Raw genomic sequence first — 20,103 nt, 5'->3', positions numbered from 1 at the left:
GATCCTGGATTCAGCCCTGGTGCATTTCCTGTAAACAGTTGAAAGAAATCGTTTTTGCAAAACAGGCGATTTTTAAGGAATATTTGTAAGTTTCAAAAATCAACACTTAAAATAATTCTGGCAAAAACCAGCCAATGTTATCCTATGGAGGAAATCAGATTATCAGAAAATCAGTTTTAATGACTTTTTAGGGTCCGTGCTGGACACAAAGATCCAGCACTGGGTTCTCTCCTGGTAACTGGTGAGTAATTTCGTTTTCGTAAGTACTCGACTGGCAGAGTTAAGGTTCTGGGGATAGACTCTGGGGTCTCCCAGGTTCAGGTAGGTACAGTAGTTACACCCTCAGTGGCACAGGGGCAGCCGGGTGCCGAGAGAGGAGGCCCAAGGTTAGCCTATGGGTGGTAGGGGACCTTTGGTTGGTGGCTGCTAGCTGGCAGGCCACGCAGCGGTGGGAGCTGAGCTCCTGGTAACTTACACAGGGCAAGTGGGAAGTGGAATAGAACAGATGCTCTACTTCTAGTGGCACTCGGGCAGCTGGGTGAAGGGTGCTTTTGGGCCTTCTGGCACCCAATTGATTTCAATGGGAAAGCTGCAAGACGAACAAAGGCTGCAAGTTGAGGACGGAGTTTCTTTAGGTGCGACCACCACTTTGAGAGGTAAGTTGGGAAGCTGTAGGTTGGGTAGACACTTTGGAGTTGGGCACAGGGGGCCGTGGGGCATCCGGTGCAGGGGTGTCTTTTGGTGTCGGTAAATCTTACCCTGGGCTGGTCGCGGTTGGAGGGGTCCCTTGTTGTGAGGCTGAAGGCGTCGTCAGGAGCATCGAGGAGGGTCCTTGGGTGCTGGATTCTGGGTCAGTCGCCGGGGGGACGTCCTCGTGGTCTTTGTTCACTTAGGCACATGCCGGGCTCAGTGGGTGTAGAGTGTGCTTGATTCGCTATTCCTGGCTTGCACCAGGGGTTGTAGAGCTTTGAGCAGTAACACTGCTCGTGGAAGTCCAAGTCTTTGGATGAGCAAGACAGTCGGGTCCTCTGGGGTTTTCGAGGTTGCTGACCACTGGAGACACCAGGATTTTGCAGGAGCAGGTTCGAGGATCAACAGGGCTGTAGGGCTGGGGCAAAGTCAGTTGGTGTCGTCCTCTTGTTAGCAGCTGCACGTCTGGTCTTCTTTCTTTTTGTTCTTCTCTGTAGTTTCGGAATCTGGATTTGAGGAAGGAAGGTTCAGGGTGCCCCTACAGACTAAATTTAGGGACGTTACAGGTAGGGGAAGGTCTGGGACCAACGGGTCCCTTCCCTGGGGTGAGTACACCCTCTATCCTGCCTCTCCAGTGGGAGGGGGGCAGGAGCCTGTCTCTGATTGGGTAGGGCCCCCCATCCTCAAGATGGTGAGAGCCCGGAATTGTGCCTCACTTCGCCTCCCCCACCTGAGGGGTGGGCTTGGCAGAGGCTGGCACACCTCCTTTCCTCACTTAGGTTTTCCCGCCAGAGTGGGGTTCAGAACCGGTGGTGGCCAGTTGCTGAGTACAGCAAGTAGCATTGAGAAGCTCACAAAGTCAGCATGCCTTTGAAGCTTCCCTTGTCCATCCTGGGGGCGGAGGGCTAGCACCTCGCCCCAGGATGTGCATTGTTGCAGGCCCACGAGAGCAGATGGCTCTCTACCCAGGGGTCCAGCAACATGTCTGCTGGGTGGCAGCCTAAGCAGCCTCACAGTCAGAACACGGGTTGTGGGTTAGTTTCATGGGGCAACTCTAAGTTGCCCTCTGTCATGCATTTTACATTAAATCCCCCACTGGCATCAGTGTGGGTTTAATGAGCTGAGAAGTTTGATACCAAACTTCCCAGTCTTCAGTGTAGCCATCATGGTGCTGTGGAGTTCGTGTTGATGACCTTGCAGCACCATATACTTTTAATGGCAGCACTGTACTTAGTGCCCAGGAATAGACCTGGGTACTGTAGGGGTACAGAGTTCATGCCCTTGTACCAACACCACTGGCATAGGGCACCCCGCTAGAGGGGTGACTGAGGTATGCCAGGGCAGTGTGTTGTGGGCATGGCACACAGGAATGTGTGCCATGTCGCATCTTTGGTTTGGTCTGCACCAAGACACTCAGCCTGCGAAGGCAGTGTGTGTGTGTCAGGGTACAGGGCCTCTAAGGGTGGCAAAATAAATGTTGCAGCCCTTAGGGCCTTCTCTTGTTACAGTGCCCTGAGTACCTAGGGGACCATTTACCAGGGGCTGACATGTGGCCAGAGATGAAAATTGGGTTTAGGTGTCAATACAGTTTTTGGGAAAGAACACGGGCCCTGGGCACCTGATTGGCAGGAACCCAGGGCACACTCAAAGTGCATCCGCAATTCAGCAAAAAGCGGGGGCATACCATGCAAGAAAGATGGCACTTTCTAACAGGAATGCAACCAGTCCAGTCTGTGGACATAGAACTGCTGGTGAGTCCCTTAAATACTCAGTTGCACAGATTTCCCCATGTGATTAAAGTTGCTCCAAAATGCATATTATAAGCTTTCCTGGGATGCTTTCACTCCAGGAGTACATAACCGTGCCACGTCCTCTGCGAGTACACTACTGGCCATCACACCTTCGTGTCTGCTGAGTGGGGTGGATTTGGAAATGTTTGTTCATTTGAACTGTTGAAAGGGGTGCCAACGGAAACATTATCTGCAGTAACTGGTATTGGCAATCTGGCAGTTTCGAGCAGTAAAGCTTAGTTTTATTCAGCCATGATTTTACTTGCTAAATTGCTTTTAAATGCAGTCCTTTTTTTATTTGCTTTTTATATTGACTATTAAATACAATTTTACTTTATCTATGCATTTATTATGAAAGAGCACAATGCTTTTAAGATTTTAGGCTTAACTACATGATTAAAGCTATATTTTTAGCGTAGTTTTGAGGAAGCTTTAGTTGCCTTATGTCCAAGAAGTGGTTGAAATGTCATCACTTGGTCCCGGGCAAGAACACCACCATTTTACATGCTCATGTTTAAAGTTTCAACATATAGGAAGGGGAGTTAGAGGATAGTCAGCTAGGTTCGTCCTCCAAACAGTAAGTCAAAACAAAAAAGGTTTCTGTTTCCAGATACCCAAGAGCCTAGCTCAAAGAAGTAGTACAGTCAGCACACACTGGGGTTGACCGTGAGACATATGTTAATGTGTATAAAAAGGGAGAATTGCTCCTTTTTTAGGTGTCCCCTCACTCACCGGGGTTGCCCCACGGTGACATGCTTCATCATTGGGGCCATCCCAGTCCTCTACGGGCTGGGGCGTGCTACGACTTGCGGAGTTACGTAGGAGCACTTTTAAGGACTATGTGTGGTGCATGTGTTATTGTGGGGAGTGGGAGTGGACTATGTGTTGTAAGATAAAAATACCTGCCCAGTAGGTTTTCAATAAACTTTATTCTGGCCTCTAGGTGGTAATATTAAAAACGGGGTGGGGAGATAGGCTACCCTAAACTCAATGTGTTCAGATGTTCCTATCAACTCCTATAGTCGACATGTTTCGTGCATACCCCAAGCACTTCTTCAGGACTACACAGGGACCAGCCCTGTGTTCGCCACTCCTTAACTCTCCAATTAGAATTAATCAGAATTACTTTTTAAATGCAGCAAACTATATTAAGTTCATGCAGACAATACCTACGTATTTTGTTTCCAGAAAACACGTGGTTCCTGTAAGATAAAAAACATCTTAAAAAATCATGGGGTGAATACCCCCAAAACTCATCACACATAGTTGGCAGGCAGAAAATATGGTGATTTTCTGTGATCTAGAAAACGGACATAATGGCCGTGGTTGTTTTCATGCACAAAAACGTGACTTATTTCGTGCATAATAACGTGAAAAGACACACCACTCTCAGTGACACACCCAAGCATTCATCAGTCACACTCACTCATGCATACTTTTCAAGAGACCTAACTGGGCCCCATGGAGTCGGAGGGGTATCGATATCCTAGCAACTCTGATGGAAGAAGAAAAACAAGGTTTTTGTAAATAACCAGAGGTCCGCGCCGGATGGCGATAATAGCCACATCCTTTCTTGGGCCCCAACACGCCCCGTCCAAACTTACTTGTGCACCGGATACCGCCCGCATTCAGGCACCTACTTGTGTCCCTCCGGTCCGGATGTTATCGGACTGGGGGATGCGGTGTTCTATATGAAGGAGTGCCGTTTCGCTGTTCACGCTCCACGTGTGGCCATCCTAACGTGAACTAGAGCGTGACGCGCCTACCGCCTCTAGACTTTGCGGCGGCCATCTTGAGGGTACCGATTATGTTTTCATATAACGAAAACGTTTAGAAACGGTGCTCTAAGTTTATGGAAGTGCCTAAAAAATAATTTAGGATGATATGTGTAATATGATACATATTATCAGGCATTAATTTGGCTTGGTCATTTTTCAAGTGCATCCATCACATCTTAAGTGTGCAGAGCGCTAATGAAAGGGGTGTCCAATAATTATCATTCTTTTTATATGCTTTTAGTATATAGTGTTTAAACACTGTTGGTTATTCCTCGCTTTTTGTTAGATGATATAATCTTGCTAAGATTCGCAGAGTGGATTAAGTTACCCTTATCCTCGCTCACAAACGGTTTTTGAAACAGATGTGGTTATGTTGCTCCATTAGTCTGTTATCTTATTTCTTAAATAGACTAATGAGAAATCATTCAAGATAAATGGATTTTGCGAGAGGAGTCGAAATAACATAGTCAGTGTTTTGAGATGTGTCAGTTCGGTAATCATATCTACACATATGATGCTATATGAGTAGACACTCATATCAACAGAGTTCTTCATGTGAACTGACCCCAGGGGATATCGTCATTGAGTCCCACAATGTGTGAACGGAGTCTGAACACCCAACGTTGTTCTTTCTCAAGTAGTTTCTTTTCCATGTCAGCATGGGGCTGTTGGGTTTCTAAAACTACCCACCGTAAATCGTTGGGTGTGTGTGCCATTTCCAAAAAATGTGTGGTCATCTTTGTGTTCGAGTGTTTACACCTGAAATTGCTTCGATGTTCCACCATTCTCGTGTTGACCTTTCTGGTGGTCATTCCTATGTAATGCAGATTGCATATACATGTGATCATGTATACGACCCCTGACGTGTTACAGTTCGAGAAATTCTTCAGGTCCCACACAAGGCCTGTGTTACATGTCACCTGTTTTGTAGTTTCGGTAAGGTGGCATACACTACAGTTAGAACATGGGTGATGACCTACTGGTAGTGGATGCAGTCTTCTGATCGGACCTTCCACATTCCTTGGACGTGTATGTACCACCAGATCTTTTAGGTTTTTTCCTTTTCGATGACTGAACATAGGTTGGGTAATATTCAGACCTCCACTGTTCAATGTTTTCCAGTGTTTTTTTACAATTTTCGTTACCTGTTGTGAAGCTACCGTGTAGGTAGTGATGCAGATGGGTCTTCTTTCAGAGGTGTCTGTTGGCGGTTCCTTTTGTTTTGCTTCCAGCAGTGCCTCCCTGTTATTATTGGATGCTCTTTTCTTTGCTCTTTGAACTATCCTTTTGGGATACTGTCTTTGTTGTAGTTTTTCACAAAGCTCTTTTGCTTGTACTTCATAATCACTTTTCTCAGAACAGTTCCTCCTGAGCCGTAGGAACTGTCCAAAAGGCAGATTTTCCCGGAGCTGGCGTGGATGAAAGCTTTCAAAGCTAAGCAAGCAGTTCCTTGATGTAGGCTTAAAGTGCGTTGTGGTAGTTAGTTTGCCTCTTTCAGCCTTAATGTTTAGATCCAGAAAGACCAACTGGTCACGACTCATAGTAGAGGTGAACCTTAGGAAAGGATCTTGTAGGTTCAGCCAGTCCAGAAACCCATTTGCCTCTTGCTCACTCCCATTCCAAATGAGGAAAACGTCATCAATATAAAGTCTCCACAACTGGATGTTGTTGGAGTAAGGGTTATCTGCATTCAGGATTTTCTTTTTCTCTAGCCAGTGCACATACAAACCCGCCACACTCGGCGCGAATGTGCTTCCCATGCTAGTTCCATGGGTTTGTTTGTATATTGTTTGTTGGAAAAGAAAGAAATTCTCGGTTAGCGCCAGACGGCAACATTCCAAAACCACATGTCTCGGTGTTTTGTAGTCCCATTCGTTCTCAAACAGGATGTCCTCCAGAATTTGTAGTGTCTCTCTATGGGGGAGGCTTGTATATAGGCTCTCCACGTCGAGACCGATTAGAATTTGCATGGAGGGGTCAAAAACTAGGTCTTTTATGAGGCACAATACTGATTTAGTATCCTGTAAGTAGGTCTCTGTTCTCTGTACTATTGGTCTCAAGAATGCATCTGCAAACTTGGAAAGTGGCTCTAGTATGGACCCGATCCCTGAAACGATTGGTCTCCCAGGTGGTTTCTCCAGTCTTTTGTGGATCTTCGGGATCGTGTAGAAATACGGAGTCCTGGGATGTTTATTTTCCAGAAAATCTGATTCCTTTTTGGTGAGCCAGTCATTTACCAGGCATTCTTCTACCATTCCGGCAATCTCAATTCTTATGCGTTCCGTGGGGTCTGCCCTCAGAACCTCATAATTCCTTTGGTCAGCTAGAAGTCTCAGACATTCATCCTCATAGTCTGTGGAGTTTTGTATCACAATTGCCCCACCCTTATCGGCGGGTTTAATTGTAATGCTGGTGTCGTTAGCTAGTTCGTGGATGGCCTCTTTCTCAACTCTGCTGGTGTTGTAAAATGTCTTAAAGGACCCTGTATCCAAATCTGTCACATCCTTTAGGATGGCCTTTTCAAATGCCAGTAGCTCCACTGGTAGACTGTTGGTAGGGGGGGTGAACGAGGACTTCTTCTTTAGTCCTGTGTCACTCACAGTTCCCACCGGTTGAGGTTTATCTTTGAAATAAACCTGTAATTTTATACTGCGAATGAATTCCTTCAATTCACAATACAGTTTAAATTTATCCAAATTTGTGGTGGGGACGAAACCTAGGCCTTTTTCCAAAACTTTATTTTGAATAGGTGTTAAAACTTTATCGGAAAGGTTCACCACTAGGCTTAGATGTTGCTGGTTGACGGTGTTGTTACCGGTCCTTGGCTCCTCGTGTGGGTTCTGGTGGTTTCCAGAGGTTGTGCCCATTGTACTTGCTGTCCTCTGGTTTTTCCTCGGCCTGGTCTTCTTCCTCTCCCTAAAAAAGGCTGTTGTGGCATGCCTTGCATTTGGGTGTTGTCCCAGAATGGGAACGGTTGCTGTGGGTATGGTTGCTGAAACGGGGGTGCCCGTAGAAAAACTGTGGTGGGGGGCCCTGGTAAGGTTGCCAGGGGTTCCCTCTATTCATTCTCCTCCCTGCTCTGCCTCGTCTATTTCGTGGTTGGTTACGATTGTAACTACTGTCAGAAGAGTCTGATCCTGTGTCCGAACCGCCACTGTCACTGCTATAGCCAGGGTTCCTCCCAGAAAGTACATATTCTGCTTTTATATATGGGTACACTTTTTCATGGGAGAAGGTTTTCTTATCTTTGTGGAATTTGGTGTATTTCGTGTCTTTGAGTGATATCTCGAATTCGGTCATAGATTTATTCAATTCATCCAGTCTTTTCTTGAGTTCAGCTGGTGATTGATAAGATTTTAATTTGACTTCCAAATCTTGGATCTGCACCTTCAATGCCTCAGCTCTGCGTGCAGCTGTTTTTACAATGAGGACTAACCAGTCCCTTGTACAGTGCCAGCTGATCAGTGACCAGTCTTTTTTAAAAATAAGATCATCTTGGAAGATGAATGGTTCATTATTTACTATCAGGCAACGTGGTGCTGCATTCGCCCTGTGGTATTCACTCATCATTACACCATGGATTATAGTTTTTACCAGGTTACGTTTAAGTTCAGTTACCTCATCCCAGCTTTGTTGGGCCTCACTAGTATCTTTATAGGTAGTGCTAGAATGTGGAAGCATGGAGGCTATTATTCTGTCCGCCTCATCCTCTGTAAAGGAGAGCCCTGTGATCTCTGCCATGTTGATCTTCTGTTCGTATGTACTTGTGTGTGGACTAGAAAGTGCTCCTACGTAACTCCGCAAGTCGTAGCACGCCCCAGCCCGTAGAGGACTGGGATGGCCCCAATGATGAAGCATGTCACCGTGGGGCAACCCCGGTGAGTGAGGGGACACCTAAAAAAGGAGCAATTCTCCCTTTTTATACACATTAACATATGTCTCACGGTCAACCCCAGTGTGTGCTGACTGTACTACTTCTTTGAGCTAGGCTCTTGGGTATCTGGAAACAGAAACCTTTTTTGTTTTGACTTACTGTTTGGAGGACGAACCTAGCTGACTATCCTCTAACTCCCCTTCCTATATGTTGACTCGTTGCAGCGCGCAGCTGCGGGAGTCTGATAAAACACCCACATAGTGACACACACCCACTTTCTAGTCCACACACAAGTACATACGAACAGAAGATCAACATGGCAGAGATCACAGGGCTCTCCTTTACAGAGGATGAGGCGGACAGAATAATAGCCTCCATGCTTCCACATTCTAGCACTACCTATAAAGATACTAGTGAGGCCCAACAAAGCTGGGATGAGGTAACTGAACTTAAACGTAACCTGGTAAAAACTATAATCCATGGTGTAATGATGAGTGAATACCACAGGGCGAATGCAGCACCACGTGGCCTGATAGTAAATAATGAACCATTCATCTTCCAAGATGATCTTATTTTTAAAAAAGAAAGACTGGTCACTGATCAGCTGGCACTGTACAAGGGACTGGTTAGTCCTCATTGTAAAAACAGCTGCACGCAGAGCTGAGGCATTGAAGGTGCAGATCCAAGATTTGGAAGTCAAATTAAAATCTTATCAATCACCAGCTGAACTCAAGAAAAGACTGGATGAATTGAATAAATCTATGACCGAATTCGAGATATCACTCAAAGACACGAAATACACCAAATTCCACAAAGATAAGAAAACCTTCTCCCATGAAAAAGTGTACCCATATATAAAAGCAGAATATGTACTTTCTGGGAGGAACCCTGGCTATAGCAGTGACAGTGGCGGTTCGGACACAGGATCAGACTCTTCTGACAGTAGTTACAATCGTAACCAACCACGAAATAGACGAGGCAGAGCAGGGAGGAGAATGAATAGAGGGAACCCCTGGCAACCTTACCAGGGCCCCCCACCACAGTTTTTCTACGGGCACCCCCCGTTTCAGCAACCATACCCACAGCAACCGTTCCCATTCTGGGACAACACCCAAATGCAAGGCATGCCACAACAGCCTTTTTTAGGGAGAGGAAGAAGACCAGGCCGAGGAAAAACCAGAGGACAGCAAGTACAATGGGCACAACCTCTGGAAACCACCAGAACCCACACGAGGAGCCAAGGACCGGTAACAACACCGTCAACCAGCAACATCTAAGCCTAGTGGTGAACCTTTCCGATAAAGTTTTAACACCTATTCAAAATAAAGTTTTGGAAAAAGGCCTAGGTTTCGTCCCCACCACAAATTTGGATAAATTTAAACTGTATTGTGAATTGAAGGAATTCATTCGCAGTATAAAATTACAGGTTTATTTCAAAGATAAACCTCAACCGGTGGGAACTGTGAGTGACACAGGACTAAAGAAGAAGTCCTCGTTCACCCCCCCTACCAACAGTCTACCAGTGGAGCTACTGGCATTTGAAAAGGCCATCCTAAAGGATGTGACAGATTTGGATACAGGGTCCTTTAAGACATTTTACAACACCAGCAGAGTTGAGAAAGAGGCCATCCACGAACTAGCTAACGACACCAGCATTACAATTAAACCCGCCGATAAGGGTGGGGCAATTGTGATACAAAACTCCAGACTATGAGGATGAATGTCTGAGACTTCTAGCTGACCAAAGGAATTATGAGGTTCTGAGGGCAGACCCCACGGAACGCATAAGAATTGAGATTGCCGGAATGGTAGAAGAATGCCTGGTAAATGACTGGCTCACCAAAAAGGAATCAGATTTTCTGGAAAATAAACATCCCAGGACTCCGTATTTCTACACGATCCCGAAGATCCACAAAAGACTGGAGAAACCACCTGGGAGACCAATCGTTTCAGGGATCGGGTCCATACTAGAGCCACTTTCCAAGTTTGCAGATGCATTCTTGAGACCAATAGTACAGAGAACAGAGACCTACTTACAGGATACTAAATCAGTATTGTGCCTCATAAAAGACCTAGTTTTTGACCCCTCCATGCAAATTCTAATCGGTCTCGACGTGGAGAGCCTATATACAAGCCTCCCCCATAGAGAGACACTACAAATTCTGGAGGACATCCTGTTTGAGAACGAATGGGACTACAAAACACCGAGACATGTGGTTTTGGAATGTTGCCGTCTGGCGCTAACCGAGAATTTCTTTCTTTTCCAACAAACAATATACAAACAAACCCATGGAACTAGCATGGGAAGCACATTCGCGCCGAGTGTGGCGGGTTTGTATGTGCACTGGCTAGAGAAAAAGAAAATCCTGAATGCAGATAACCCTTACTCCAACAACATCCAGTTGTGGAGACGTTATATTGATGACGTTTTCCTCATTTGGAATGGGAGTGAGCAAGAGGCAAATGGGTTTCTGGACTGGCTGAACCTACAAGATCCTTTCCTAAGGTTCACCTCTACTATGAGTCGTGACCAGTTGGTCTTTCTGGATCTAAACATTAAGGCTGAAAGAGGCAAACTAACTACCACAACGCACTTTAAGCCTACATCAAGGAACTGCTTGCTTAGCTTTGAAAGCTTTCATCCACGCCAGCTCCGGGAAAATCTGCCTTTTGGACAGTTCCTACGGCTCAGGAGGAACTGTTCTGAGAAAAGTGATTATGAAGTACAAGCAAAAGAGCTTTGTGAAAAACTACAACAAAGACAGTATCCCAAAAGGATAGTTCAAAGAGCAAAGAAAAGAGCATCCCATAATAACAGGGAGGCACTGCTGGAAGCAAAACAAAAGGAACCGCCAACAGACACCTCTGAAAGAAGACCCATCTGCATCACTACCTACACGGTAGCTTCACAACAGGTAACGAAAATTGTAAAAAAACACTGGAAAACATTGAACAGTGGAGGTCTGAATATTACCCAACCTATGTTCAGTCATCGAAAAGGAAAAAACCTAAAAGATCTGGTGGTACATACACGTCCAAGGAATGTGGAAGGTCCGATCAGAAGACTGCATCCACTACCAGTAGGTCATCACCCATGTTCTAACTGTAGTGTATGCCACCTTACCGAAACTACAAAACAGGTGACATGTAACACAGGCCTTGTGTGGGACCTGAAGAATTTCTCGAACTGTAACACGTCAGGGGTCGTATACATGATCACATGTATATGCAATCTGCATTACATAGGAATGACCACCAGAAAGGTCAACACGAGAATGGTGGAACATCGAAGCAATTTCAGGTGTAAACACTCGAACACAAAGATGACCACACATTTTTTGGAAATGGCACACACACCCAACGATTTACGGTGGGTAGTTTTAGAAACCCAACAGCCCCATGCTGACATGGAAAAGAAACTACTTGAGAAAGAACAACGTTGGGTGTTCAGACTCCGTTCACACATTGTGGGACTCAATGACGATATCCCCTGGGGTCAGTTCACATGAAGAACTCTGTTGATATGAGTGTCTACTCATATAGCATCATATGTGTAGATATGATTACCGAACTGACACATCTCAAAACACTGACTATGTTATTTCGACTCCTCTCGCAAAATCCATTTATCTTGAATGATTTCTCATTAGTCTATTTAAGAAATAAGATAACAGACTAATGGAGCAACATAACCACATCTGTTTCAAAAACCGTTTGTGAGCGAGGATAAGGGTAACTTAATCCACTCTGCGAATCTTAGCAAGATTATATCATCTAACAAAAAGCGAGGAATAACCAACAGTGTTTAAACACTATATACTAAAAGCATATAAAAAGAATGATAATTATTGGACACCCCTTTCATTAGCGCTCTGCACACTTAAGATGTGATGGATGCACTTGAAAAATGACCAAGCCAAATTAATGCCTGATAATATGTATCATATTACACATATCATCCTAAATTATTTTTTAGGCACTTCCATAAACTTAGAGCACCGTTTCTAAACGTTTTCGTTATATGAAAACATAATCGGTACCCTCAAGATGGCCGCCGCAAAGTCTAGAGGCGGTAGGCGCGTCACGCTCTAGTTCACGTTAGGATGGCCACACGTGGAGCGTGAACAGCGAAACGGCACTCCTTCATATAGAACACCGCATCCCCCAGTCCGATAACATCCGGACCGGAGGGACACAAGTAGGTGCCTGAATGCGGGCGGTATCCGGTGCACAAGTAAGTTTGGACGGGGCGTGTTGGGGCCCAAGAAAGGATGTGGCTATTATCGCCATCCGGCGCGGACCTCTGGTTATTTACAAAAACCTCGTTTTTCTTCTTCCATCAGAGTTGCTAGGATATCGATACCCCTCCGACTCCATGGGGCCCAGTTAGGTCTCTTGAAAAGTATGCATGAGTGAGTGTGACTGATGAATGCTTGGGTGTGTCACTGAGAGTGGTGTGTCTTTTCACGTTATTATGCACGAAATAAGTCACGTTTTTGTGCATGAAAACAACCACGGCCATTATGTCCGTTTTCTAGATCACAGAAAATCACCATATTTTCTGCCTGCCAACTATGTGTGATGAGTTTTGGGGGTATTCACCCCATGATTTTTTAAGATGTTTTTTATCTTACAGGAACCACGTGTTTTCTGGAAACAAAATACGTAGGTATTGTCTGCATGAACTTAATATAGTTTGCTGCATTTAAAAAGTAATTCTGATTAATTCTAATTGGAGAGTTAAGGAGTGGCGAACACAGGCCTGGTCCCTGTGTAGTCCTGAAGAAGTGCTTGGGGTATGCACGAAACATGTCGACTATAGGAGTTGATAGGAACATCTGAACACATTGAGTTTAGGGTAGCCTATCTCCCCACCCCGTTTTTAATATTACCACCTAGAGGCCAGAATAAAGTTTATTGAAAACCTACTGGGCAGGTATTTTTATCTTACAACACATAGTCCACTCCCCACAATAACACATGCACCACACATAGTCCTTAAAAGTGCTCCTACGTAACTCCGCAAGTCGTAGCACGCCCCAGCCCGTAGAGGACTGGGATGGCCCCAATGATGAAGCATGTCACCGTGGGGCAACCCCGGTGAGTGAGGGGACACCTAAAAAAGGAGCAATTCTCCCTTTTTATACACATTAACATATGTCTCACGGTCAACCCCAGTGTGTGCTGACTGTACTACTACTTTGAGCTAGGCTCTTGGGTATCTGGAAACAGAAACCTTTTTTGTTTTGTCATGTTTAAAGTTGACATCTTTCCTGAAAGTTGTCACTTGACACACATTTGCTTGCATGCCGGTATGGGATAATATTCTTCGAAATGGCTTTGCTTATGTTTACATTTCTTCGTAGGCCTATTATCAGAGCCTTGAGCATTCTGTACGAGGGCTAAGTTCACTGCACCAAATGTTGATGTTTGTTGTCTGCTCGGCAGCAGCTCTATGATGATAGAATCTAAGTCCGGTCTAACTGGGACATTGGCTTGGTAACAGGGGTGAAGTTTATTCTATAAACTAAATCACACTTTTGTTTAGACAGAGGAGCATTTCACTGATTCAGAAATTCCTGCTCAGCTGATTCCGGTTTACATCCTGAGAAGGATGGTGCCCAGCTGTAATGTAACAGCACTGTTTTTGAATTGTTAATCATCTTTATGATACTAGTCATGCTGATTTCTCTGTTCTTTTCCCTTCTATTGGTCATTGCAACACACGTATTTTACACAAGAATCATAATGCTTCAATAAATGATTGAAATGCCAATTGGAGTATTTCTTGTGTCTCCCTTTGGGCATGCTTGAGTTATTAATGATAGGGAATGATACGTTTCCAGGATTTCCTTGGGGAGTCAGTTGTCAGGTTCTGAGATTGCACATGGCCTCCGGTACCTTCTAATGTTTAAAGGTCGAGAGGGTACACAGTGAGCAAGCCAGGGGTAAGGCCCACATATCCTGATGGTGTGCATGGAGTCAGTCTCGCACAACTTTGCCATTTGTTGTCCACGCCCACAGTCTTACTGAGAGTGTGAACTGTGCAACACTTTTTGGAGGTCCTAGTTCTGTACCCACACACATTCCGCAGTAAGCATTGATCCCGCTTTCTTGCTCATTCCTGATGGGTTCCATTTTCCCTTGCAGGAACAGCTTTGGTTCTTGGCAGATTGCCTTTGGAGAAGATTTCAGAATGCCTTGGTGAGCTGTGTGCCGTCCAGGTAGCAGCCCTGAAAAAGGTAAGAAGTGGTTGAAAGTAAAGCATTCTCAGAAGGCCTGATATTTAATTTGTAGAGTTCAGGCCTTCCATCTTTAAAATTTCGTAGCCATTTCTAAGCAGGCCACCCACTCCAGTTGATAGTGCGTATTGGTGGCCAGATGCTGAAAAACAAACCTGTAATAGCAGAGATAAAAGGGTATGAAAATGTCTGAAAAGAGAAGAACTTGGACAATCATTTAACCCTAGGATGTGTGCAGGATTCTCAAATAAGCCATAGGGCACATAAGAAAACATACAGATCAGACCACAATGGATAGGATCAGATATAGTCACCACAAGAGAGGTATACCGAACTAGAACCACCTCTCACTGTTATACAGTATTCAAGTTCAAATTCTTTATTCAGGTGTATGAAGCTGGCTCTGTTTATACTATACCAAAGTAAGATAAACTGTGAACAGAGTCCAGTTTATCCACAAAGGCTTACAGTGGTAAAACTAGATAATGCCTTAATCTCTATTTGTGGTAGTGTGGTTGAGCAGTAAGGCTTTATTAGAGGGTAGTGTTAATTTACACACTCTGGCAAGAAATGAAAAATCACTCTCAAAGACTGAACTCAAATCAATTGTACTTTATTTTTAGAACCAAGCAGGACTTGGTACATGTAAGTAAAGTTGTACTTTTACAGACCAATTGATAAGGATATGCAAGCTGAATGACTTTGACTTTGTTGCAGGTTGGTCCAATGTTTAAAAACAGTTGTAATTACTTTTGGGTTACTTTGGATTAATTTGTGATTACTTTTTCTACTTAGTGTGATAAGCCTAGATATTACATTGGGGCATTTCCTAGACAAAGGTAGGTAAAACACTTGTGTATTAAAAGACAGTTACTTAGGTTTCCTTATAAACACAACTCAACACTTGAAAGTTTTTCAGAGGAACACAGTCAATTCAATCCTGTAAGGGAAAAGGTGGTTTTTGGTTTGCAGGTAAGTAAACAGTCTCTAGGGTTGATTTTATGGGTTTAGAAGAAGGGTTCCCCCAGGGTCAAGAATGCACTCAAAGAGCACCAGGGTGGCCGGAGCAGAGTTCTGCAACCAATGTTAGCCTTTGGGGCTAAGTGGCCGTCGGTTGGTGACTGTTCTCGGGCAAGCCACAGGATTGAGGGAGCAATGCTCCTAGGGTTAATCTCAAGGCAAAGGGGATCCAAGTGCACCCACTATGGCACAGGTTCACCCACAGCGACACAGGGGTGGCTGAGTGCAGGATGCTGGATTGGCTTTGGGTGCCCTGTTATCAATGGAAGATCTCCGGTAGGAACCAAGACTGCAGGTTCGGGCAATGAGGCTTCCTGGAGGCGACTGCCAACGGGAGAGGTAAGTTGGGATGCAGGGGGATGCCTGGTCACAGTGGGTTGGGCTACCCAAGGCTATGGGGCATAGGGTGCAGGGGTGTCTTTAGGAGTCGGATTTCCTTACCTATTCCGGTGACGGTCGGGGGGGACCCTCCAGATAGAGGCTGCAAATGTCTTCTTGAGATAGGTAGTGGATCACCAGATACTTGGTCAGGATTGCCAGGGAGGAGACCTCGTGGTGTTGGGCCACTTGAACTCTGGTCGGGGGTGTTTTTGCAGACTCGTGGATTCTGCTGGAGCCAAAGTTTGGTTCTTGAGCAAGTCCGGTGCTCACGGGAGACAGTCTTTGTAGGGAAGGCAGTGCAGAGTCTGTGGGACTTTTGGCTGCAGGACATGCCAAGATTCTGCTGGAGCAGGTTGAGGTTCGGACAGGACGGTAGGGCTGGGGTCAAGGCAGTTGGTGTCCTCCTCCTTCTTCCTTAAGCACAGCTCCTCAGTCCTCCTTCTTTGTTGTCTGAGGAGGCAAGTTTTGGGGTTGCCCCTAAATGCTAATTTCAGGTAGGTACAGGTTGGAACTAATGGTTCCCTTAGTTGGGGTGGGTACACCCCTTATTATGCCACGCTCCAGTGGGAGTGGCATAAGCCTCACTCTTGTTGACTAGGTATCCCCATCTTCAAGAGGGCAAGGACTGAGAGTTGTACTTCGCCTCTCCTCCCCCACCTGAGGGTTAGGGTTGGCAAGGGTGGGCTTACCTCCTCTCCTATCTTGGATTCACTGCCGATTTTCCATCCCAAAGTGGAGGTTATAACCGGTGGGGGCCAGATGCTGGGAGCAGCACATGGCTGGGTCAGCTTGCAAAGGCGGCCAGCCTTTGAAGCTTTCCCTTCGTGGGCACTGTCCATCCTGGGGGAGGAGGCCTGGCACCTCGTCCCAGGATGTGCATTGTTTCAGGCCCCAGAGAGCAGCAGGCTCTCGACACAGCGGTCCAGAAACATGTCTCTGGGTAGCAGCTGGCAAGCAACTACTCAGCCTGGACACCGAGTTAAGTCCTTTTTCAGGGGGCATCTATAAGATGCCTTCTGAGTGCATTTGGCATTAAATGCAACACTGCCTCAGTGTGAGTTTAATGAGCTGAGAAGTTTGCTACCAAACTGCCCAGGATTCAGTTTAGCCAATATGGTTCTGTGGGGTTCATAATGACAAACTCCCAGAGCATATACTCTCTAGTTTACTGCACTTAATATGTCGAAGAATGGACTTAAACAAAAAAAAATATATGGGCAGAAGAATGTAATACATTCACCCCAGTACAAAGATCTGGGCCCAAATCCATCATTTGCTTCTCCCTATGCCATTCCAGTTTAGACCCACCCTTATGCACATCAGTCTTGACCCTGTTCCCCATGGGAACTGTGTGCGAAAGTGCCCTCTTGCTGTATGGTTGCCCCCACTTTTTGCTGAATTGCTGATGTACTTTGAGTGTGCCCTGGGCTCCTGTTAATTAGGTACCCAGGGCCTGTGTTCTTTTCCTAAAACTGCATTGATGCCCAATTGGCATCTCTGGCCACAGGTCAGCCCCTGGTAAATGGCACCACTGGTACCCAGAGCACTGTGACCAGAGAAGGCTTCTAAGGGCTCCACCACGTATTGTGCCAACCTTAGAGTTCCTGTACCCTGACACTCAAACACTGCCTTTGCACGCTGCGTGTCTTGGTGCAGAACAAAGTGAAGAGACGACATGGCATACATCCCTGTGTGCCATGCTTACAACCCATTCCCTTGCATAGACCAGTCACCCCTCTAGCTGGGTGCACTATGCCAGTGGTGAGGAGACAGGTGCATGAGCCCTGTACCCCTACAGTGCCCAAGTCCATTCTTAGACATTGTAAGTGCAGTACTGCCATTAAGAGTGTATGGTGCCAGGAGTTTTTCATTACGAACTCCACTGCACCAGATTGGCTACACTCAAAACTGAGAAGTTCGGTATCAAACTTCTCAGCACATGAAACCCACACTGGCATTGCCAGTGTGGGATTTAATGGAAAATGCACACAGAGGGCGTTTAGAGATGCCCCCTGAAAACTAATGTACCACTAGTGTCCAGACTGAGTGACTACTTTCAGCTGCCATCACCAGACATGTTTCTGGACTCCTGGGTCGAGAGCCTGCTGCTCTCTGGGGCCTAAAACAATACACATCCTGGGACAAGGTGCCAAGCCTCCTCTGCCAGGGTAGGCAGGGTTCACGAATGGGAAGCTTCAAAGGCTTGCTGCCTTAGTGAACTTCCCCAGGCCACTTGCTGCTCTCAGCAACTGGTACCCACTGGTTCAGACCCCCACTTTGGGCGGGAGAACCGGCAGGAAAATCAAGTGAGGAAGAGAGGTGTGATTACCTCTGCCAACTCGACTCCTCAGGTGGGAGAGGCAAGGTGAGGCACAACTCTGAGTCCACGCCATCTTGAAGATTGGGGGGGTGGGGGGTGGACTCAGCCAACCAGGGACAGGCACATGCCCACCTCCCACTGGAGGGTGGCATAAATGAGGGTGTACCCACCCCAGGGAAGAGACACATTGGTGCCTGCCTTTTACCTACCTGTAACGCCTCTAAATCTAGTATTTAGGGGCACCCCTGAGCCTTGCTTCCTCAGACAAGAGCCTGCAAGAAAGGCAGAACATCTGTGCAGCTGCCAACAAGAGGAAGACGCCCACTGACTTGGCCCCAGCCCTACCGGCCTGTCTCCCCCTTGAACCTGCTCGTGTGAAATCCCGGTGTGTCCTGCAGCAGCAACCTCGAAAACCCAGGAGGATCTGCCTGCCTTTAACTACAAAGACTTTGTATCCCGTGAACACTGAATTTGTTCATCTGCAACCTCTGGCTCCGGCTGGACCCGCAAATCCACCCCACTCTGCACACGCGGACTACGGCCCGAACTAGAGTAGGCAAACACCACGAGGAGGTCACCCCGTTGATCCTGACCTGAGATCCGATGATCCCTGCCTCAAGCCTTCAGCCGACGCCTGCAGCCTAAATCCAGAAAGCCCCCTAACGGTGATCAAGAGCCGGTAAGAACATCCGACCCCCAAAGGCACCCCTGCACCCGACACCCCATGGCCTTGTGTGCCCAAACCAACAATGGCTAATCAACCCCTAACTTCCCAACTTACCTCTCAAAGTCGTGGTCGCACCCAGAAGACCTTCGTCCCCGAGCCTGCAGTGCCTCTTCAACCCGGAGGTTCCCAATTGAAAACAGGGTGCCCGACGTCCAAACAGCTGCCTGCACCCGGGCCGATGAGGATTCACCTTTGGTGCTACTTTGTTTCCCCATTTGTCCTGCAGTTAAGTCAAAGCCACTCAGAAATTTGGCTGCACCCAATTTGTCTATCAACTCATCTTCTCTTGGTGACAGAGATGAACCCTCTAAAGTCCACACAGAAACTCATTTCTCCCTTTCCACCCTTTGGATGAGGTTTGGGGACTAGAACCACTGGGCTGGCCCAAGATGTCTTATAGGGTTCAATGCCCCCAACTCCAGCATGTTTCTGACTTCAGCTCCGATGCTTTCCTTGACTTGATCAGACTGTCAATATATTTTGCTTTTGACAGGTGAACTGTCACTAGTGTCCACATCATGGGTACACCAGTTTCCTTGACCTGGGGTCAAGGAAAAGAGCTTTGCGTACTGCTGCAAGATTTGCTTGGGATCAGTCTGCTGTTGGGCAGAGAGGGTGTCTTAAAAAACAACTCCATTCACTGACCCTCCTTTCTGATGGATACATCTGCCTGTGGATTCCTCACCTTAAGAATATCCCCTGTGGCAGCATTCCGCATAAATTTTTCCTAGCTCCCCACGCCGACGAGGTAGTCACAATGCCATGGCGCTGCACGCGGCTCCGCATGACGTCACTGGAGCCATAGGAGGACCACGTCGGCATGATGACATCAGTTCCCTTTTTTCCACGCTCTCGACGGCATTGTTTTTTTCTGGGATTCGATTTTGGAAAAGGGGGTGGTGATGGACAGAGTTTCTGAATGATGCAGAATACTCTTACCCAGTCAAGAGATCAGGGCTTGATCCATCACCGTTTTTTAGCTCACTGCACCATCCCAGCTCAGAACCTGGCTACATGCAATTTAGTCTGTTCCTGTCCCAGTGCATGATGAGAACAGGGCAAACCAAATTACCAAGCCAATTCTTATACTGGGAAGGAAACAAGCTTCCGGGGACCGGTTTCTGGCATTTCAGCCGTCGTCAGCCCGGCTTGCTTGAATCCTGATGGTGCAATGAGCAAGGGACTCACGTCTGAGTATACCCCCCCACACATAGTGTGGACAAAATCGATTTTGGAAAAGGGGGAGGTGATGGACAGAGTTTCTGAATGATGCAGAATACT

General features: G+C 46.4%; 1 protein-coding gene across 2 annotated transcripts in view; it reads left to right on the top strand.

The window, feature by feature from the left end:
- The window catches only part of TNPO3 (transportin 3), a 1,270,791-nt gene that overhangs the window by 610,459 nt on the left and 640,229 nt on the right, over positions 1-20,103 (top strand). For both annotated transcript variants that reach the window (XM_086918869.1, XM_086918868.1), the window contains exon 13: positions 14,283-14,374. In XM_086918869.1, coding sequence (XP_086774995.1) covers positions 14,283-14,374 — 92 coding nt within the window. The remainder of the gene's footprint in view (positions 1-14,282; positions 14,375-20,103) is intronic.

The sequence above is a fragment of the Lissotriton vulgaris genome, chromosome 1_1 (assembly GCF_964263255.1).
Source record: "Lissotriton vulgaris chromosome 1_1, aLisVul1.2, whole genome shotgun sequence".
Classification (NCBI taxonomy): domain Eukaryota; kingdom Metazoa; phylum Chordata; class Amphibia; order Caudata; family Salamandridae; genus Lissotriton; species Lissotriton vulgaris.
Note: the sequence above shows the minus strand (reverse complement) of the source record. Positions and strands in the feature narration are given on the sequence as shown.